The 23,716-nt window shown below is 38.8% G+C and overlaps 1 protein-coding gene across 2 annotated transcripts in view; it reads right to left on the minus strand.

The window, feature by feature from the left end:
- Positions 1-23,716, minus strand: part of LOC136334123 (uncharacterized) — a 155,156-nt gene that overhangs the window by 118,097 nt on the left and 13,343 nt on the right. For both annotated transcript variants that reach the window (XM_066273956.1, XM_066273957.1), the window contains 3 exons: positions 20,861-23,197; positions 17,151-17,342; positions 10,258-10,425 (listed from right to left, as the gene is read on the minus strand). In XM_066273956.1, coding sequence (XP_066130053.1) covers positions 10,258-10,425; positions 17,151-17,342; positions 20,861-23,197 — 2,697 coding nt within the window. The remainder of the gene's footprint in view (positions 1-10,257; positions 10,426-17,150; positions 17,343-20,860; positions 23,198-23,716) is intronic.

The following is a 23,716-nucleotide window of genomic DNA, read 5'->3' on the forward strand; positions in this document are numbered from 1 at the left end:
TAGCTATTAGAGAAATGCAAATCAAAACGGCAATGAGATACCACCTCACACCTGTTCGATTAGCTGTTATTAGCAAGTCAGGTAATAGCAAATGTTGGAGAGGCTGTGGAGAAAAAGGAACCCTCATACACTGTTGGTGGGAATGTAAAGTAGTACAACCATTATGGAAGAAAGTATGGTGGTTCCTCAAAAAACTGAAAATAGAACTACCTTATGACCCAGCAATCCCTCTACTGGGTATATATCCCCAAAACTCAGAAACATTGATACGTAAAGACACATGCAGCCCCATGTTTATTGCAGCATTGTTCACAGTGGCCAGGACATGGAAACAACCAAAAAGCCCATCAATAGATGACTGGATAAAGAAGATGTGGCACATATACACTATGGAATACTACTCAGCCATAAGAAATGATGACTTCGGAACATTTACAGCAAAATGGTGGGATCTTGATAACATGATACGAAGCGAAATAAGTAAATCAGAAAAAAACAGGAACTGTATTATTCCATACGTAGGTGGGACATAATAGTGAAACTAATAGACATTGATAAGAGTGTGGTGGTTACGGGGGGGAGGGGGGAATGGGAGAGGGATAGGGGGTGGGAGGGGCACAAAGAAAACAAGATAGAAGGTGACAGAGGATAATCTGACTTTGGGTGGTGGGTATGTAACATAATTGAACGACAAGATAACCTGGACTTGTTATCTTTGAATATATGTATCCTGATTTATTGATGTCACCCCATTAAAAAAATAAAATTATAAAAAAAAAAAAAGAATGAGATCAAAGAAGAAATTAAAAAATTCCTAGAAACAAATGATAATGAAAATACAACAACTCAAAATTTATGGGACACAGCAAAAGCAGTACTGAGAGGGAAGTTCATAGCACTACAGGCATACGTTAAGAAGTGAGAAAAAGCTCAAACAAACAACATAACCCTGCATATAATAAAACTAGAAAAATAACAGCAAGTAAAGCCCAGATGTAGTAGAAGGAAGGAAATAATAAAGATCAGAGTGGAAATAAATGACATAGAGGCTAAAGAAACAATACATAGGTTAAATGAAACCAGGAGCTGGTTCTTTGAAAAGGTAAACAAGATCGATAAACCTTTAACTAGACTCACCAAGAAAAAAAGACAGAGGACTCAAATAAATAAAATTAGAAATGAGAGTGGAGATATAACAACTGACACAACAGAAATACAAAATATTGTAAGAAAATACTATGAAGAACTTTATGTCAAAAAACTAGACAACCTAGATGAAATGGACAAATTACTTGAAACATACAATCTTCCAAAAATCAATCTCGAAGAACCAGATAACCTAAACAAATCAATTACAACAAATGAGATAAAAACAATTATCAAAAAACTCCCAACAAAGAAAAGTCCTGGGCCTGATGGCTTCACAAGTGAATTCTACCAAATATTCAAAGAACTAACTCTTATCCTTCTCAAGCTATTTCAAAAAATTAAAGAGGAAGGAAGACTTCCAAGTTCCTTTTATGAGGCGAGCATAATTCTGATTCCAAAACCAGGCAAAGACAACACAAAGAAAGAAAATTATAGGCCAATATCCCTGATGAATAGAGATGCTAAAATCGTCAACAAAATATTAGCAAACCGGATCCAGCAATATATGGAAAAAATCATACACCATGATCAAGTGGGATATATTCTGGGGAGGTAAGGCTGGTACAATATTCACAAATCAATCAATGTGATTCATCACATAAATAAAAGGAAGGAGAAAAACCACATGATAATTTCAATAGATGCAGAAAAAGCATTTAATAAACCCAGCACCCATTCATGATCAAAACTCTCAGCAAAGTGGAAATACAGGGAACATATCAACATGATAAAAGCCATCTATTACAAACCTACAGCCAACATCATACTCAATGGGCTAAAATTAAAAGTAATCCCCTTAAGATTAGGAACAAGGCAGGGGTGCCCCCTTTCACCACTCTTATTAAACATAGTACTGGAAGTCCTAGCCACAGCAATCAGACAAGAAGAAGAAATAAAAGGCACCCAAATTGGAAAAGAAGAAGTAAAACTGTCATTTTTTGCAGATGATATGATGTTGTATATAGAAAACCCTAAAGTCGCAGTCAAAAAACTACTATACCTGATATTTGAATTCAGTAAAGTGGCAGGATATAAAATTAATGCTCAGAAATCAGAGGCATTTTTTTAATTTTTTTAAAATTTATTTATTCATTTTTTAGAGAGGGGAGAAAGAGGGAGAGAGAGGAGAGAGAGACAGAGAGAGAGAGAAGGGGGGAGGAGCTGGAAGCATCAACTCCCATATGTGCCTTGACCAGGCAAGCCCAGGGTTTTGAACCGGCGACCTCAGCATTTCCAGGTCGACGCTTTATCCACTGTGCCACCACAGGTCAGGCTAATCAGAGGCATTTTTATACACCAACAATGAACTGTCAGAAAGAGAAATTAAGGAAACAATCCCCTTCACTATTGCAACCAAAAAAATAAAGTACTTAGGAGTAAATTTAACCAAGGAGATTAAAGACTTGTACTTGGAAATTTTAAAACATTGATAGAAGAAATCAGAGAAGATTCAAACAAGTGGAAGCATATACCATGCTCATGGTTAGGAAGAATAAACATCATTAAAATGTCTATATTACCCAAAGCAATTTATAAATTCAATGCAATATCAATTAAAATACCAATCACTTACTTCTAAGATATAGAACACATATTCCAAAAATTTATATGGATCCAAAAAATAACACAAATAGCCACAGCAGTCTTGAAAAGGAAGAATAAAGTGGGAGGTATCACAGTTCCCAACATCAAGTTATACTACAAGGCCATTGTACTCAAAACAGCCTGGTACTGGCATAAGAACAGGCATATAGATCAATGGAACAGAACAGAGAACCCAGAAATAAACCCACACCTTTATGGACAACTGATATTTGACAAAAGAGGTAAGAGCATACAATGGAGTAAAGACAGCCTCTTTAACAAATGGTGTTGGGAAAATTGGACAGCTACCTGCAAAAAAATGAAACTAGACCACCAACTTACACCATCCACAAAAATAAACTCAAAATGGATAAAAGACTTAAATGGAAGTCGTGAAACCATAAGCATCTTAGAAGAAAACATAGGCAGTAAGCTCACCGACATCTCCTGCAGTAATATATTTGCTGATTTATCTGCATGGGCGAGTGAAATAAAAGACAAGATAAACAAATGGGACTATATCAAAATAAAAAGCTTTTATACAGCTAAAGACAATAAGTACAGAATAAAAAGGTAAACCACATAATAGGAGAACATATTCAACAATACATCTGAGAAGGGGTTAACCAAAATTTATAAAGAACTTGTAAAACTCAACACCAGGAAGACAAACAATCCAATCAAAAAATGGGCAGAAGGAATGAATAGACACTTCTCCAAAGAGGACATACAGATGGCCAATTAGGTATATGAAAAAAAATGCTCAACATCACTAATCATTAGAGAAAGGCAAATTAAAACTACAATGAGATACCTCCTCACACCAGTCAGAATGGCACTCATCAACAAAACAACACAGAATATGTGCTGGTGAGGATGTGGAGAAAAGGGAACCCTCCTGCACTGCTGATGGGAATGCTTACTGGTGCAGCCACTATGGAAAATAGTATGGGGATTCCTCAAAAATTAAAAATCGAACTGCCTTTTGACCCAGCTATTTCACTTTTAGAAATATCCCCTAAGAATAGCACTGTTCTAAAATGAGAGATGCACCCCCTTGTTTATGGCAGCATTGTTCACAATAGCAAAGATCTGGAAACAGCCCAAGTGTCTGTCAGTGAATGAGTGGATTAAAAAGCTTTGGTACATGTATACTATGGAATACTACTCAGCCATAAGAAATGATAACATTGGATCATTTACAATAACATGGATGGACCTTGATAACATTATACTGAATGAAATAAATAAATCAGAAAGAACTAAGAACAATATGATTCCATACATAGATGGGACATAAAAATGAGACTCAGAGACATGGACAAGAATGTGATGGTAACTGGCAGGGGTAGGGAGGGAGGATGGAGAGGGAGAGTTTGGGGGGAGGGGAGGGGCACAAAGAAAACCAGATAGAAGACGACAGAAGACAATTTGACTTTGTTTTAGTGATATGTAACATAATCCAATGTGAAAATATTCTGGAGATGTTGTCTCTGCACATATGTACCCTGATTTATCAATGTCACCCCATTAAAATTAATTAAAAAATAAAAACGTAGTTTAAAACAAACAACAAAAATAAAGAAAATTCTTTCTAATTGGAAATAAATTAAAAAAAAAGAAAGAAAGGAAGGCCCTGGCCGGTGGCTCGGTGAATAGAGTTGGCCCAGCATATTGACATCCCGGATTCAATTCCCAATCAGGGCACACAGGAGAAACGGCCCTCTGCTTTGCTTTCCCCTCCCTTTCCCCCTTCACTCCCTCTTCTCCTTCAGCAGCCAGTGGCTCCATTGGTTCAAGTGTGAGGATAGCTCAGGTGGTTCTAGCATAGCAGCCTTCTGTGCTAAAAGTAGCTTGTTACTTGAGCATCAGCCCCAGGTGGGGTTGCTGGGTAGATCCCTTTTGGGCCACAAGTAGGAGTATATCTCCCCTCCTCTCACTTCAATAAAAAGGAATACATTAGAATTTATGGGTCATATGTTTTGCTGCTTCTTTTCAACTCTTCTTTTGTATTTTTGTTTTTCACTTCTTATTTTTCAGATAGAGTTTTATCTTCCTTTGGGTTGGATATCAAGAACATTTATTTATCGCAGGGTTGCATCACCTCTAGGTACATGTTCAAAGGTTATTAAAAAATAAGTAATACAGACAAAATATGGATAGAACTAGAAGCAATCAAGAGGTCCAAGAAAGTGGTGAGAATTTAAGAGGACCACAAGTGTATTTTGAGTGAGAAAGGACCTTTTCCAACTTCCTACTTGAGGAATTTCCTCCCTGTCATCTTGGACAGATGGTCTAGTTGGGTAAATCCTTAATCTTCAGAAATATATTATTATTATAAATTTACATTATATTTTGCAGAGTTTGTAACAAGATTTGCCATTATTTTATTAAAATTTCTCCAAGATATCCTGGGGGGTAAATCAATACTTTTTAAAAATTAAATTTCCTATAAGAAATGACAGACAGTAAAATATTAGTCAATCTGTACAAATGTGCTTGGATTTGACCAGCTCTTTGGTAAGCCAGGGAATAAAAATATCTGATGAAAAATAAGGAAAAAAAGCATCTTTGTCTTTTTTTTTTTTTTTTTTCATTTTTTTTTTTTTTTCATTTTTCTGAAGCTGGAAACAGGAAGAGACAGTCAGACAGACTCCCGCATGCGCCCGACCGGGATCCACCCGGCACGCCCACCAGGGGCGACGCTCTGCCCACCAGGGGGCGATGCTCTGCCCATCCTGGGCGTCGCCATGTTGCGACCCTCCTGGGTGTCGCCATATTGCGACCAGAGCCACTCTAGCGCCTGGGGCAGAGGCCACAGAGCCATCCCCAGCGCCCGGGCCATCTTTTGCCCCAATGGAGCCTTGGCTGAGGGAGGGGAAGAGAGAGAGACAGAGAGGAAGGCGCGGCAGAGGGGTGGAGAAGCAAATGGGCGCTTCTCCTATGTGCCCTGGCCGGGAATCGAACCCGGGTCCTCCGCACGCCAGGCCAGCATCTTTGTCTTGAACAATTCATTGTAGCCTAATAACAGAAGTTGTTCATTCACAAATATTTACTGAGTACCTATATATTATGTACCTAGTGTTTTCCTAGGTACTAGGACTGTAGAGGTGAAGACAGACAAGCAGAGGCAGATTAAGGTGGATTGAGGCCCCAGTGTAGAAGAAAATATTGGGCCCCTTAAAAAAAAAAAGAGAGAAACAGGGAGAATAAAAATACATGTTAATCATATTTTTAAATAAATAAAAAATATCATGTACTATTAATGTTAAAATTACACATTAGAAACCAAATTTGGTGCCATTAGAAAAAAGTGTAAAGTTGGGGTTTTGCGGGCCCTTCAGAAGTCGGGGCCCAGGGCACACGCCTGGTGTGCCTGTCATTAAATCCGCCTCTGCAGACAAGAGACTTTTTCTCACAGAGTTTACATGATAGACATTGGCTGCAAAAGTTGACAAACATTCAAAGACAAGAAGGATAAAGTTTCCTCGTGTGGATTCCTGAAAGAATGTTAGTCTTTTTAAATGTCTGGAGAAAAAATACTGTTTTTCTGTCATTGAAAACAACATCAGGAAAAGCATACCGAAGTTGCTGTGAAGGTGTTATTGTATTCCAGCCCTAAAAGCCCTAGAGCCCTCTGCTCTAGTCTGTGCTCCTGGGAAGATCTCTGTCGTTTGTTAGTACAATTCCCTTGTGACAGTCATTTTATGTGACTATTATGGACTGCCACTTTACTGGATCTCAGCATAATTTAAGAAACAGAACTGGGAAATACAAAGCTACCGAAATGAATGTGTTAACAGTCTGCAAATAGGCTGGTAGCTAATCGGGGCAAAAAAGAAAATTAGAAAACTTATTTCTGACTTCTGTAGAAATTATTTTTAATATCCCCACTTGTCAAAACTTCTTGCTTTCTCTAGGTTCGCCTCTTGATATTGTCTTTTACTTTTGACATATTGAGTACCCAACAGATATTTTTTTAATAGAGTATTTTTACTGTGTTGATTCAAATTAAATCGTTTGCTGTTTTTTTATATTATATGTGATTATTAATTATGAACAATTCAATAGAGTCTGTAAATGGTGAATTTTAGCACTCTCCTGAGGAAGAAAATGATCAGAATGTTCTAAAACATGTTTCCCTTCTATTCTAAAGATGATTTCCTCATATTCTAAGATTTCTAGTACTGGTTTCCCTTGCCACTGTCTGGTGGATAATTCTACAAGTGCCATAAAGCTGCTGAAAAGCCACAAATAAATGTCATTGTCTTTTCAGAAACTATGTGGGCACATCTTTAAGTAATTAATCCCCTCAAATTGCACTACCTTGGAATCATCTTTTAACCCTTTGAGTTGTGAGTTTTTTTCATGCTTGCTGACCCTGGGAGTGAGTTTTTTATTTTTCAAAAAATGAAATTAGTTACAGTTACAGTTTTATTAACTCAAAATCATGTTTGTTTGATAACCAATTTATGGAAATAAGAAGAACATACATTTGCCTTTTTTAAATATTGCCTTACACATTTTAAAAATAAATCAATCATACTCTGGATGGTCAGGAGGCACGAGGACATACATGAATGTTTGTATTTCTCAAAAGGTTAAATGTAAAAGTTCAAATAAAGGGTAAATATCTCCATAAATGTAAGACCACTCATACATTGGAAATACCCTAACATTTTCTTGTTGCTCAGGCAGTATACTGTTGTAGTGATGCAGACCTTTGTTTATCTATTTTTCCAATTCATAGAAGAGGTCTTTTAGGAGATTACGGATTGGATTTTTTTTAAGGTGTAAAATTTATTCACACAAAATATATGCTAGTAGATATAAATTAGTATTACAATACCTTAAAACGCCAGTAGGTGAATAGATATTTTTCAGTTTTAAAATTATTGATTTGTCTACAAATCACCTTTCCTCCCAATCTCAATCTTCTTTATTAATCTCTTAATATCACATAGTTAAGAACATATGCACTTTATATATGTAACACTTCATGTCTTGGTAACAATAAGAACAACTAGTACATTCATAAAACTCATTTATGACATCTAAACATTTTATACATATAAATTTTATATATATATACTCAAATATGTATATGCATATATTTGTGTATGTACATATATATATAATATATTAAAATTTTTCGTAAAATTGAACAAATTTTTTTTTCTAAAGAAAATGATAGTGAATTAACCAAGTGCTTGTTCTTTTGCTGACCGTAAGGTGTAGATAAGGTGATGGTTTTGATGCCTGTACTAAAAATGTTAAGTACCTCTTTGTAGAATCTATCAAACTCACACTTGTAATTTCTGTGTGTGTGTCTTTAGTAAGTTCCCTGTGCCATTGTAGGCATGATGCTTGTTGAATGCATGATTATAGAATTAATTTAAAACATTATTTGCAACCTGAATCTTTTGTGTGCTTCAGCTAAATTGCTATTAATCAAGGTTATTTATTTATATTGATAGAGTTAGATACTGAATAAAAGTTCTACACTTTAAACCTTGCTGCAAAGATTAGACTAATATAATAATTTCACATGCTGGAATTTGTAATTCTGGCATAAGTATTTTTTTTTGTTTGGTATTTTCCCCAAATTAGAAGTTAGAAGCCAGGAGGCAGTCAGACAGACTCCCGCATATGCCTGACTGGGATCCATGTGGAATGCCCACCAGGGAGTGATGTTCTGCCTGTCTGGGGCATTGCTCTGTTGTGGCCAGAGCCATTTTAGCACCTGAGGTGGTGGCCATGGAGCTGTCCTCAGCGCCCAGGCCAACTTTGCTCCAATGGAACCTTGGCTGAGGGACGAGAAGAGGCAGACAGAGAGGAAGAAGAGGAGGAAGGGTGGAGAAGCAGATGGGTGCTCCTCCTGTGTGCTCTGACCAGGAATCAAACCCAGGACTTCCACACGCTGGGCCGATGCCCTATAGCTGAGCCAACCGGCCAGGGCTGGTATAAGTATTTTTTTTTTCTTTTTTCTTCTTCTTCTTCTTTTTTTTTTTTTTTTTTTTTTGTATTTTTCTGAAGCTGGAAACGGGGAGGCAGTCAGACAGACTCCTGCATGTGCCCGACCGGGATCCACCCGGCATGCCCACCAGGGGGCGATGCTCTACCCATCCGGGGGGTTGCTTTGTTGCGACCAGAGCCATTCTAGTGCCTGGGGCAGAGGCCATGGAGCCATCTCCAGCGCCCGGGCCATCTTTGCTCCAATGGACCTTGGCTGCGGGAGGGGAAGAGAGAGACAGAGAGGAAGGAGAAGGGGAGGGGTGGAGAAGCAGATGGGTGCCTCTCCTGTGTGCCCTGGCCGGGAATCGAACCCGGGACTTCCGCACGCCAGGCCAACGCTCTATCACTGAGTCAACTGGCCAGGGCCGGTATAAGTATTTTTTAAAAACTCATTGAGTTGTTATTGCATTAGGAAAATCACATAGGTTTAGTAAACTAAAAATTAATTTCATAAAAACCATCACAAGCCATTAGAATGTTAATGAAGTCTATAAAAATATTAATATTATTAAATGAAGGTATAATTATTAAACAATTATATTACTAAAAGTAAAATGTAAGCTATAAATGTTACATATCAACCTATATGTAAGATAACATCAAATGCATATTTCATGTATGTTTAAAACAAGACTAGACCCATGTATAATAAAAAGACACAAACAGAACTCAGTTCTTACCAGCAGAAACAAAATTTTATATTTTGGTGTTGGAACAATAAATGATAATTTGTTACTTGTTTATACTCTGCAGTACTTTTTTTTTTATTAAGTGAGAGCAGGAGAGGCACAGAGACAGACTCCCACATGTGCCACAACCGGGATCCACCCAGTGAGCTCCCTACCAGATGATGCTCTGCCCATCTCAGGCCACTGCTCCATTGCTCTACAACCAAGCTATTTTAGTGCCTGAGGTGAGGCCCATGGAGCCATCCTCAGCACCTGGGGCCAACTTGCTGGAACCATTTGAGCCATGGCTGTGGGAGGAGAAGGGAGAGAGAGGAGGGGGAGGGTTGGAGAAGTAGATGGTTGCTTCTCTTGCATGCCCTGACCCAGAATCAAACCCGGGATTTGCACACGCCAGGCTAATGCTCTACCACTGAGCCAACCAGCCAAGGCCTCTGCAGTAAATTTTTGAAAAATAGTATTTTTTACTCATAGAATGAAATAGATGACTTTCCCCCCTTAATCTTAACTCCAATTTTGAAATTATTTTGTGTTTGAATGAGTTCTAAGATCATTTTTATTTTATTAGCTTCAGATTATTTCACAATATGAAGAAATATATGTATAATATGTATGTGTGTGTGTATGTATGTGTGTGTGTGTGTGTGTGTATATATATATATATATATATATATATATATATATATATATATTTGAGCACACATGTCTCTCCAAATGCTACACCCAGTTTGCAAGTTAGCCAACTTCAGAGGCTTGCCTGGAGCCTGGTTACAGATTCTTTAAGACATATATATTCATTTTATCATAATTGTAGAGTTCTTACCAGCTACTGGGCGGGGTTTTTTACTAAGGCATCTGGGACTGTCCTCAGGATTCTGTTCATCTCCTCGAAACACCCATGCAGTTGAATGGAAATTCTCTGTGTAGAAACCTTTTTCCTCAATATCAACTCGAAGGCCCAGATCCACAGAGCAGCCATCTTCTGAGGTGACTGAGGAGCAGAAAGATGATACCAAGAATTAGGGTCTGGCAAGAGCACCATGAGGGCCATTATAGACCTAAAATATTATAAATAAAATAGGTATTGCTTGAGGACCTACACTGTGGGAGTCAGTAGATTACAGACAGCACCATAAATCCTTATGTTGAAGAAAACTATAGAAAAAAATAATTGTTTCTGAGATGTGTGTATTAGTAGTTGGCATCAAGAGAAAGCCTCATAAGACTGAGAATTAGCTTTAGAATTCCTTTCAAAATTCCAAGCACAAGGGGAAAAAATCATAACTGTCTCTCTGTGCTTCAAAGAAAGTACAGTAAAATAAATATATACAGCCCTAGAAAACTCACTCTGGTCTTAACATTTAGAATAAAGTATCTAGGGAAGCATATAAAGTTTTGTCTGACAAGTTTATTCATAGCAGTATAGGGTTTTCTGTGTATTTGGGAGTCTCTTGGATTGTGTGTAAAGCTGTGCAAGTTAAGAAAATGAGATTGCAGTTTTATATTAGCTTCCAAGTGCTTCTTTGTGACCCTCTTCAGGCAGTTCAAACCAAAATAAAGTTATGCCCCCAGTCTTTCTGTCTTTCAACAGTGCACAATTAACAAGCACCATTTCATAAGCGAAATGTAATTTCAAAAGCATAAGTCCATTACATATATTTCTCAACTCCCATGAAGAGGGTGGGATTTGAAGACAACAGATTTCTTCTTAAACAACAACAAAACACTTCACTTTCAATTTCTTTTCACATACCAAAGTCACTCCCATTCCCTTCTCTTACAAATTGTAGGCAAAACCTTTTCTTTTCTCTCCTCACCCTGTCCAGCAGTGCTCAGCTGACCTTCTGCTGAAGGTCATTTTATTCACTCCCTGGAAGAATGGTTCTTCTGTTCTCACTGGTTTTCTCTGGAGAATTGTTCCTAGTAGTTCTTAGCTTTCCCTACATTTACACCTCAGCTTTCCTAGTCCTGGGCTGAAGAGTGTAAATGTTAGTTGGTGTCCTGACTCACAGATAGTGTAACAATAGCTTTCTAGCTCATGTATTTGCTTAACTTGTGTAGAAATGGTTGGGGATGGTATGCTGACAAAGCATAGTTTTTCTGCAGACAGTCAAAAACAATGCTTGTTCTTACAGTTTTTATTTTGTACACAAAATGGGATTTCATTAGTCATTTGACATTCATTCACAGTTTAAACAGTTTCAGGTTCATTCACTCATTTATTAAGTGGAATCGATTTAAAATAATTGTTCTATCCTGAGTGAGGAGCAATTTTAGACACAATGGAGATGAAAAGATTGGTAAAATAGGGATCTGGAGATGAGAGAGTTCAAAGGAAGGAGAGCGGGATTCTGGCTGGAGGAGAAAGGTAGGAGAAAGGAAGAATGTCATTAGACTGGACCCTGAGGAGTGGCCTAAATTTCTACAGGAAGACAGGGCTGTGGACTGTTAGAGAAACAGGATCTAGGTAAGTAGGCTGCAGGGGGGAAACAGGTACCAGAAGAATAGGTCATGTTGATTGAATACATACAAATTTGGAATGTAAATGATATGAGAGATTTTTTTTTTTTTTTTGTATTTTTCTGAAGCTGGAAACGGGGAGAGATAGTCAGACAGACTCCCGCATGCGCCCGACCGGGATCCACCCGGCACGCCCACTAGGGGAGATGCTCTGCCCACCAGGGGGCGATGCTCTGCCCCTCCAGGGCATCGCTCTGCTGCGACCAGAGCCACTCTAGCGCCTGGGGCAGAGGCCAAGGAGCCATCCCCAGCGCCCGGGCCATCCCCGCTCCAATGGAGCCTAGGCTGCGGGAGGGGAAGAGAGAGACAGAGAGGAAGGAGGGGGTGGGTGGAGAAGCAAATGGGCGCTTCTCCTATGTGCCCTGGCCGGGAATTGAACCCGGGTCCCTGCACGCCAGGCCGACGCTCTATCGCTGAGCCAACCGGCCAGGGCCAGATATGAGAGCTTTAAGGGATATCTTTTTTATTAACACAAAATTGATGAACACTTTAGAATAGAATATTTTAACTTAGGATGTGGGATGCTAGTATCCATGTACCATATTTGAAAAATCTTTTAAGGATATTTGCATTTATTTTTTGGAATAATTCTGAGTGTGACATTTGAGTTTATATGGTAGAAAATGTAAACCGAAAATATGATAATAATTTACTGACCCATCTTTTTGAGTGTTAAGCCTATATCCAAGCTGCTTCATACATAGTTGTTTCTAACATTGCAGAAAGGAATTTAAAATATCTCCCTTTATGATTTATTTTTATATCCTTGGCCTTAAATATTTAGTTACATTTTAATATTTATGACTATCATGTACACACATTCCTGGACCCATGGATTTATCTTTATTATTAAATTTTTCTGAACAGTAGCTGTCTATAGTGGATACGTAATCATCCCCCGATTACGTAAAGGTCTGAGGGTGGCCCTATATATTATAGTGATCATTGTTTCTAACAGCATGCATGAAACTGTTCAAACAGCACACTTATCTACAAACAGATTTGCTTATGTGCATGAGTAGTTCTCTGTTCATTCAGTTACTGAGACAGAACTAATCAGCATACACTTACATACACTGAGACATAAAATTTGTGTTAAAATCCAGTGAAGCAGCGAGCCACATGCCTGCTGCACCTTTGAACTACTAGATTTCTCAATAACCATCCTTGTGGAACTTTGAGCCAAACAGAAAACATATCCAAATGTGACTTTGTCACCAAAATTTGGCTTGCCAGATGAGTCTTTTAATAAATAAAACCTTAACACAGAATGAGCTCTTATATATCTTGGTATTACTGAAATTGTATCTGCACTTCTGTGCTTTTGAGAATTTTAAGTGCTTCCCTTTTTCTTGATATTAGAATAAGAAAAAAATAAATAAAATACTTAGCTCAGTTCCAGGTGTCTAGATATTCTCTCTCTTTCATCCCACTGTACCACTTGAGGATCTAAAAAGTGGTATCTGTTGGAGCAGTTCCCTGTTTAGACTTTCCCAGAGAAAGTAACCAAGGTCAGATCTGAATGGTCCAACCAGAGGCAGTGAGCTGTAGTGTTCAAGAGCATAGACTCTGGTCAGGTGGCCTGGGTTTGAAACCCACTCCACCACTAACTATAACCAGGTGACATTGGGCAAGTCACTATCCTCTCCATGACTCAGATTCCTCATTTGGTAAAGTGAAGATGAAAATATAGTATTTAATTCACGGTGCTGTTGAAGAATTGATCAGCTAGCACATTGTAAAGCCTGGCATAGTAGGCACAATGTAACTTTTAGCTCTATTAGAAATTGAGAATGCTTTGCCGTCCTCCTTTCTTCCTTCCCCTCCCTTGCCCTCTCCCTCTTTCTGTCTCCAACTCCCCCCACTGCTTTCTTATTTCCATGCAGACTCATATTTTAAAATACATTTCCATAATATTTTTTTACAGCTGAATGAAATGAGGAAAATGCTATTAATTATCCTAACACAATTAGACCAAAATTGTTGCCATATCTGCTTGTGATACCGGAGTCATTTGAAATTATAAAAATCTCAGCCTGCAGGCCCTGCTGACTTCAGTTTAAAACCTTCAGGTTATTTACCTGGTGTGCCTTAGTCAGCATTCCCCACAGCCTGGATGGATTGATCAACGGTACCCACACGCGTAAATATGTCACTCCTAATGTCTTTTCCAGTTAATACGTAGGAAGTCAAAAATGAGTGAGACTAACGGACTGTAAAGCACCAGCTGTAATGATGCTCGATAAAGCTGTCAGGTTCGAAACCATAGATTAGCAGCACACCCTGACTCTATAAATGAGACAAAATTTAAACCACACATTAAACTGCAGCAGCCCCTTAGTAAAGTGCCATCTGTACTGAAGAGCCACTGAAGAAACACAGCGTGCCTTTTGAGTGTCTGTGGCTCAGCCAGGAAGCTCTCTGAAGCCCATCCTTTTGGGTTTTATGAAGGATTCATCATAAAGGCAGGATTGATTCAACCTTCAACTCCTTGCCCCTCCTTGGAGGTAGGTGGGAGCACTGAAAGTTCCAACCCCTTAATCACATAGTTACCTGGGCAATCAGTCTGACCCTAGTTACCAAGGACTTTCCAAAAGTCACCTCATCAACATAACAAAAGACACCTTTGTTGCTCTTATCACAGGCTCTTCCAAGGGTTTTAGGGGCTGTGAGTCAGGAACCAGTGGACAAACAGCAAATATATATGAGAAATATATTTTGTTCATCTGAATTAGTAAATATATACTTCTTATAAATCACAATATTGCAACAACATGGTCTTTTACTTTTTAAAAAAATGAATTTTGCTCAGGTTTCAGTGTGATTGTTTTTCCTAAACAACTGGTGGGTTTTTGTCAATAATATAAAAATGAAAAATGTCTACTAATTGGGTAAGTATCTTCTAATAATTTTAGCTCTTAGAATTTTAGAACCAGATTAGTAGTTGTATGTACTTGTTGGGCAAATGAGTTTGTAAAATTTGTGTTATTTGAGTTTGTTCACTTTTTGTTTAAAATGGCGCTGGGCAGTGCCAGGTATGTGATCTGTGAAATTGTTAATTACCTTCCTGCTTGGGAAGAGTCATGTTATGCTAATGTCTGCTGGAGAGATTTCTGAGCCAGAAAAGTTTTAAAAAGAAAGGAGAGGAAGGAAGAGAAGGAGAAAGAAGCCAGGATGGCAGGGAAAGAGAGAGAAGCCAGTTTTGCAGAGTAAGAAGCCATGTTGGCAGATGGGGAACCAGAGGTGAGGGGTTTTGGGACTGGTGAGGCCTTTGATTCTAGGAGGAACCGAAGAAGATTCTTCTGGTTGTGGTGCTGGATAATGTGTCAGTAGTTTTGTGAGCTCTGAATAAATGAAGAGGGAAGTGTTTTTCCTGTGTGTTTGCTCATCAGCTGATGTGAGTCTCAAATAAAGGAATGGCCCACCATTTTTTGGCTCCATTGTTCCTTTACCATTTGCCCAAATCTAATGGGAACCTGCATGTGCATGGCCACGACAGCCATGACTACTGGCCGTATAGTACTAAATCTAATGATGCTGACCTCTATTTTTTTAAACCATATTTTTCTTTCAGTTACCATTAATTGTAAGCTGAGGTATAATGCTAATTTAATAGCACCCTTTCAGTAGCAAGGGAAATATTACCTCATTAACATATACATCAAAAGGCCCTGGCCAGTTGGCTCAGTGGTAGAGCATCGACCTGGTATGCAGGAGTCCCGGCTTCGATTCCCGGCTAGGGCACACAGGAGAAGCACCCATCTGCTTCTCCAACCCTCCCCCTCTCCTTCCTCTCTGTCTCTCTCTTCCCCTCCTGCAGCCAAGGCTCCATTGGAGAAAAGTTGGCCCAGGCACTGAGGATGGCTCTGTGGCCTCTGCCTCAGGCACTAGAGTGGTCCTGGTTGCAACAGAGTGACGCCCCAGATGGGCAGAGCATCGCCTCCTGGTGGGCGTGCTGGGTGGATCCCCGTTGGGCACATGCGGGCGTCTGTCTGACTGCCTCCCCGTTTCCAACTTCAGAAAAATACTATATATATATATATATATATATATATATATATACACACACACACACACACACACACACACACACACACACACACCAAAAGATACTTTCTTATTTCAGAAATGTTAAAAGAAGAATAAATTTGTTTCAAAAATGGTAATCTTGTTTTTTACTGTATGCATTCTTTTGTAAGCCAACTCTAATTCTTTAAAGAGGGACACAAGTTTAATTCAGCAAAGAGCCCTATACAGGGGGTCCTTCCGTTAGGACACAGTTTCGTTCCTATGACAGAGACATAACCCGAATTTTTGTGTAGGTCAATACACACCCTAGCCTAAATCACTTATCTATCCTAACACAGTTGTACTATTATAATCTAGAAACGCCCACTAGTGGGTGTTCCAGCTTTCATGGTGGGTGGTAGCAGAGCAACCAAAGTATAAATAAAAAGATAAACTATAATAAGTTGTTTTATAAAGATTTATTCTGTCAAACTTAGTGAAGATTCAACATAAAGTACTTGGTAAGTAATTATTATATGTTTTAACTTGCTGTAACTCTGCTTTATGAATTTTATAAAGTAAAGTTACTTTCCTACTTTATAAATTATCATTACTGTGGAACCGGTGGGCGGTTAGAAAATTTTACTACTAACAGAGATACAAAAGTGGGCGGTAGGTATAAAAAGGTTGACTACTCCTGATCTAGAACATAGAAAGTCAACTAAGCCACAGAAAAAAAATACCGCATATTCTTCCGCCACGTACAACCAAACTAGTTTGCCCACATGGTCCATAAAGCACATCACTAATGGCATAAGCCAAAGCTCTCATGTCTCAGTTTCTTAAAGTTTTTATGGGAGTGAGCAGCATAAAGTCGAACTGTCGTATGTTGAGATTGTTATAAACTGAGGACCTTGTAGTCAGTTATTTCAGTTTCTGAAGAGAAAAGTAGCCTTATTAGCAGTTATATGTTTAGAAGGAGATAATTTACCAAGTTGGAATTCATAGTGGCTAATAAAAGGTTGATTCTTCCAAAAATATCTTTCATATAAAAGCATAATAATTATCACATTGTCATGCTCAAACAACAGGGTTTATATCCGGAGATAAGAGAGAGGGGACCTGGTTAAGTTTTAGTAGTTGTTGCTTTTGCTCTGGTTTTGGAAAAGAAGGTGATTGTCTACTCACTGGATCCTTCAGTGACGTTGCTGGCAAATGAACTTCTCCCTGCAGAGCTGCACCTTTTGCCATCTCTGAATTGTTGCCTCCTCCTAGCCCACTGGTCTGTTGCTTCCTCCTGGGAACCATCACTGGCCCTTGTATCTCTTGGAGCCAATTCCTGGGGTGACTTGGGAAGGCTATTTATTTCCAAATTCTGATCTAGATTAAACCACATTATATATGGAAGTGAGACTATATTTCAAGATAGAATTTTAATTATCCCAATCTTTAAAACAGAATCACTATAGACTAGATTTAGAATAATAATACCATGTTCATGATTCACTTTCGAAACTTGTATTACTTAAAAAAGAAAAGCCATATATTTGAAAAATTGATTTATATATAGAAGGGAGGATCACTATGCATTGCTTCAGTTGGATTCAATTCAATAGCTATTCCTTGGACACTAGCAGTATACACAATACTATATTAATTAGTTACTCTGGAGCAGCAAAGTACAAATAAATTGTTAATTATGTCCCCTGGATTCTCAACAGGAAGACAAGATATTATTGCCTAAATTAGTTGTATTACAATCTATGATAATTAGTTCACTATTGAACTCAAGTTCTTTATGGTTTGACTTCATTAATCACAAAAATTTAAATTTCTTGAGATTTTTCTTGTTGCATATATTGGTTCAAAATGAGAAAGAGAAATGAATCTCTGAGAACCCTCTTTACCCAAGAATGTACAGACCTGATCTGGCAGAGGAAGAACCCAGAACTTAGTTTTGAGGGATTCAGTCTAGTATCCCTTCTTTTTTGCCACTGGCTCTTCTGCCTCCCACATGTCCATGCCCACCCTCTCTTGTTTATGTAGTTCAGAAGTCACAGGTTGTTTACTCTTCACTGTCTTCCAAGTCATATAATCTATAGATTTATATATATATATATATATATTTTTAATTTTTTTAATTTTATTTATTCATTTTTAGAGAGGAGAGAGAGATGGAGAGAGAGGAGAGAGAGAGACAGAGAGAGAAGGGGAAGGAGCTGGAAGCATCAACTCCCATATGTGCCTTGACCAGGCAAGCCCAGGGTTTTGAACCGGCGACCTCAGCATTTCCAGGTCGACGCTTTATCCACTGCGCCACCACAGGTCAGGCCTAGATTTCTATATATTAAAAATCCAGATCTCCAGCTATCTTGAAAGATCACAAAGCCTGGCTGCAGTGGACCTCAGGACGGTGCTCCTCTAGTTCACCAACACATTTGTCACCACTCTTTGTCAGCGGCGACCTCTTTACTCGTTTACGTTACTTCCCTGGCCCCTGTAGGCAGCCGAGGTTGTGGCCTCTAATCTAGTTCATTCTTACAGACACCCACACGGCTGGAGGGAACTGTGTAAATGTTATTGTTCGTGGCTAGACTTTGAGGAGTTGAAGGACCCTTTTGAAAATGCAGACATAAGTTTGTGCCTATCTCAAATTTACAATTTTCTAGTGAAAAGAAAGGTGTTCCAGTTTCTCCTGCAATCTGCACTCTGAAAAAATTAAAAATCTTGGCCTGAGATAGCAATAATATGCTGACAATAGTATTGAATAAACTACAAAAATGCTTATAACTTTGGGAGAGTCAAGGCCATGCAAAATTTATAAATTTAAATATATTTTAATGCAAACATTTACACTTCTGGACCATTTTCCTGCTTTTTTGTTTTTGTATATGAACAGAATTTTGCACAAAGAAACCTGATGTGACTTCCCTGAATTTATTCTTTCATTCAATGAATATTCATTGAGTGTCTCCTCTACAGAACAGGCTCTGTTCTGGCGCTGTGGATATAGCAATGATCACAGCAGAAAAAAACCCATTCCCTCATGACTCCTTTCTAGTGGGAGAAGACAGACCCATCATCACCACAACAAATAAACAAAAAACAGTAAAAACAAAGCATATTAGAATGTGAAGTGCTACGTAGAAAAGTTAAACATGGACAAGAAATAGAGGATGCTTGGGTTGTGACGGATAGGGTTCAGATAGCAATGTTCAGTGGAGTGGTCTGAGAATGCTTCTCTGAGAAGGTGCCATGTGAGCAAAAATTTGGAGAGATGAACAGGAACCATGTGGACATACAGGGGAAAGTGACTCAGTTGGTGGGAGCAGCCCAGGCCAGGGACTGATGGGGGATCTTGTCTGGCAGATTCTAGCAACTCAAGGAAGTCCGTGTGGCTGTAATAGAGTGACGGGGGAAGAGGAGTGAAGGAGTAAGAATTACAGGGACAGCCTTTTGCTGAATCACAATCACATAGGGAATCTGTAGCTGCAATAGTTCACCAAATGTGACAGTTTTAAAGCCTATTGAAATGCAATGTCAGCTTTGGGAAGCTTCTGACTTGAGTTACTGATTTTCTTATGGAAATATGCCTTGCTGGAAGAGTCAGTTCAGGGAGCAACATAACTATGGGGGCAGGAGGCCAGCCTGGGTGAGAAGACTATACATCTAGGCGAGCACGTCTCTGCTCTGGAAGACACAGTGTGCTTATTGCAGGTCAGCTTCTTGCAGACCTGAGTAATTACGGACTGAACCCAATGCTGGGTGGGTTAATGCCATTCATTTGGTACTGGGAAGCAGTCACTCTGACTGGTATATCTTTGCTTTAGCGTGCTCCTATTAAGTAGAGGACTATATAGATTTTGTGTTGTTTTAGGGCATTTATTCTTCAGATGGAAAATTTCACATTTTCACATTTAATGCCAACACTTATGCAATTGATTGTACTTTTTGTATTTTATTTTAACTTCCACATTTTGTTAATTCTATTTAAAAATTGGTAATAGAACAGAAACAAAGAAAAAATAGCTTGATTAAATTCCATCATTTCAAATTCAATTTTTAGACGAGGTAGAAATGGTACTGGAAGTATGAAGTTTTTATATGTTCATGACATAATTTAATATACAATGTGTAATAATGCTAATACTAAATATAAAATATTTTGGACTCATTGAGAAAACAACAAGGACTTTTTATAAAGCAGCCAAAATGATACAGTACAAACCCAAGATTGAAGGCAGACAGGCAGTATTATGTACTTAAGAAAGAGCTTCCAGCTTAGCCCTCCTGAAGTCTGGGGAGTTTCTGGATTCTATCAATGGCTTGAGCATGACCAACCAATGTGCAAGGGAGGTCAGATGTCTGCTTGAGTTCAGAGACCCCATGGACGGCTCAGTCAGGATTAGCTGTGGCCATTTCTGGTTTTTGTCCTTTGCTTTAATTACTATTCCACATGGCCTCCTGAGACACATATACCATATTTTTGCAACACCACAGCAAAGTTTAAAAACTCATTTTATCACAAACACATTTTTCCTATTCTTCTAAACATGCTTAGTTTGCAAGACAGAAAGAAATGGTAGATTATGGAAGAGTGGCAAAAGGCTAATGTCTCCCAGAAAATTGATTTGGCTATACATCAACCTTTTAAAGAGAAATTGATTTCTTTTTTTTACTTTATATTAAACTGTAGCCTTGGTGATTTCGTTATGCACTATTTATGGGTGGGTGATATATGCTTGCCCATATTCATATAACTCTAAAATACTCCATAGATCTTCAATGATAAAGAAAAAAATTCCAAGCAATTAAAAAAAAAGCCCCCACAATAAGACTTTCCAAAGCTCAAATATGTAAAAATAAAGAGATGAAAGATTTTGTGTAGCACACTGTACCTTTCAAAACTTTCTGCTTCTGAGGTGAAAGCAGTATGTCTATTTGGTGATAACAATTTCTCACTGGCTCATTTTTATCTCCTTCAGAATTCACCCTCATTAATGCAATCTGTTGGCACGCTGCAGCTGCCTCCTGTTTCAAACTGGTTGGTCCAGGGTTTATTTCCTCTTGGTCACTGTGTTCGTCCGCGTCACCGGTCCGCGGTTTCTCAATAAGAAACAGATTATCTGTAGCACACACTGCAGAGTTGAGCTGGACAGTGTTTGGTGGAAAATCCTCTTGAAAAAAGACTTCATCGTCATTCTCATTTGTTAGGTCTTCAGAATTTTTGTGGCACATATATCTTACCACCGGCCTTATAAGGAACTTGTTTTTCTCAACATTTCCCAGAAAGCTGGGTGACTTGTCACGGTTTTTCATTTCCATAGGACAATTAGAATCAACCGTGCCTTCTTTACCATTTTGAATACTCAATCTTTGCTCTAACTCATCAGTTATGGAGGTCATGACTGACACTGTTGTATTGCTGGGGGTTGCAGTCTCTGCAGGGCTTGCCGGGGACTTGGTCTGACCCCAGTACGCAGAGCTGTGGCTACTTCTGTTGAGTGGGTTCCCAGCGGCGAGCCTGCCAGGGGCAAGGCTGAGAGTTGGACACAGTGTACTCCTTTTTTCCCATAGCTGCTGTGCATTTGTATGAGTGTCACTATGTAAAGTGGCTTTGTTCAAGTCTCTATTAGTCGCCTCAACTTGCTCTTCCTCATAGTCTGTCATACATTCAGTACAGTGATCAAAGGAAAATGTATCCCCAGGGGTTTCTTTAAGTTCTGAACTTCTGGTAGCCCTGTGGGATGGACAGAATGGGGTGGAAGACTTCACAGTATTTTGACTGCAAAGGAAAGATATAGAATTTGAGTTCTCACAGTATTCTGCAGGTATAATTTTGCTGCCTTTGCAATCAGTGTTGGCTGCCTTTTCTCCTATGTCTTTCGCATTCAGAGAAGATGAAAGCTGAAAGTCAGAGTCTTTGCCATCTTGAACTGAGAAGACGTTAGCAATGGTACTTGGCGAATAATTTATGCCTTCTGTTCTTTGCCGTATATGTGAGTCTGATGCGATATGTTCTGGGATATCAAAGTTGATTTTTCTGTCTCTATCTACATCTTTAAGATCCTCAAAAGGCATTTTACTTGAATTTGTTTCACTTAAACTCGTGGTCTTTAGGGCATCATGGGAGATAGGAAAAACATTTTCGAGAAAAGTCTCAGCTTCAAAGGATTGTTTGTTTTGCAGGGTGTTCTGACTAATTTTAAAGTCCTTCTGTTGAGAGATGGCAGATTGTAACTCACTGTCATCTAAGACTGAAGATACTCTGTCAGGCTCATTCTCCCTCTCGGGGCCGGAGTGTCGGGACAGCACAGCTGTGTCACGATTCTCCTTCCGGCCAGCAAACACAGCAGGGGGAGAGACATGCAAACAATCCGCACTCTGATGCTCGTTTTCAAGCTGCCACTTTTTGGGTAGTCTAATACCAGACGGTGCAAAGGAGCTGGGACGTTCTTTAGTGGTGTGATCAGAGGGAACACTTCCGTATTTAGCTGCTTTCTCCCTTCTTTTAGGATGAGTTATATTGATTACTACATTCTGTTTCTTACCCCTATATTTCACTTTAATTCCTTTTCCTACAATGCCAATGTTCAGTGAGGGGCTCTCAGTCCCGGCAGTTTCTCCTTCATATTCAGACGGAGCCTCCGATTTGAGTGCTATTGATATACTCTTGTATTTAGAAGAGCAGCTTCTAGAAGAGTAAGATCTTTGAATATGTCTGACAGAGTAACACTGGTGACAGTTTGGACATCTCTCTTTTGTTGGGAACTGCATTTCTGTTTTACAGAAATATCTATTCTTGTTTGTTACTTGAACATTCAAATCCCCACATTTTAGTTCTATAATAATTTTGTCATTTGCAGGTTTAAAGCCTTTTCCTGTGGTTGGGAAATCCTGCAGTGTAATTTTTCCTGACAAGGGTTCTTCACAGCCATTAGACATGGCCACTGGTAAGACTTTCTTTGGTTGATGAAAAATGGATGCAGGAGCTTTATCATTTTCAATCTCCCCACTTCTTTTGCTGTCAGACCGAGGTTGCTTTTTATCCTTAGGGAGAGAAGAGGAATTCTGCTTTCCATTCAGAGAAGCCGATGTCTGCTCATCTCTCTTTCCCTTGGCTTTCCCTAATGCCTCAGTTTGATGGAGCACAGCTTCTGAGCTGTCTCCTTTAACTTTCTTTTCAAGATCTTTTATATTTTTTTGGCATGCTTGATTAGCGGACTGAGGATCACCTAAATAGGAAGCAAAACAAAAGTTTCTGTGTCCATTTAGAGAGCAAATGTTCCAAATTCTAGAATGAAACAATACATATCTTTTGTATTTTGAAAAACATTTCTAGTATGTCAAAGTATTGCCCACAAAATTAATTTCTAATAAATATCTTATTTAAATCAATTATCTTAGATTACAAGTATTACTTGGTAATTTTAGGAAGTAAAAATATGATTAAACTTAACTTTAAAACAGACATTTCCAAAATAGGTGAAATGAACATTTCAGACCAAATATATACAAATAAATTTTAAGGGACTTCTTGTTAAAGCGCAGGGTGCCATGGTCAGGTATTTGAACATATCAATGATAATACCAGTTATAATCAAGAAGAATCTAATCTAAGGTGGTACAACAAATAAAAATGTGAATAGAGTGTCGGACTGGGATGCAGAGGACCCAGGTTCGAGACCCCGAGGTCACCAGCTTGAGTGCAGGCTCATCTGGTTTGAGAAAAGCTCACCAGCTTGGACCCAAGG

The sequence above is a fragment of the Saccopteryx bilineata genome, chromosome 4 (genome assembly GCF_036850765.1).
Source record: "Saccopteryx bilineata isolate mSacBil1 chromosome 4, mSacBil1_pri_phased_curated, whole genome shotgun sequence".
NCBI classification, from domain to species: Eukaryota; Metazoa; Chordata; class Mammalia; order Chiroptera; family Emballonuridae; genus Saccopteryx; species Saccopteryx bilineata.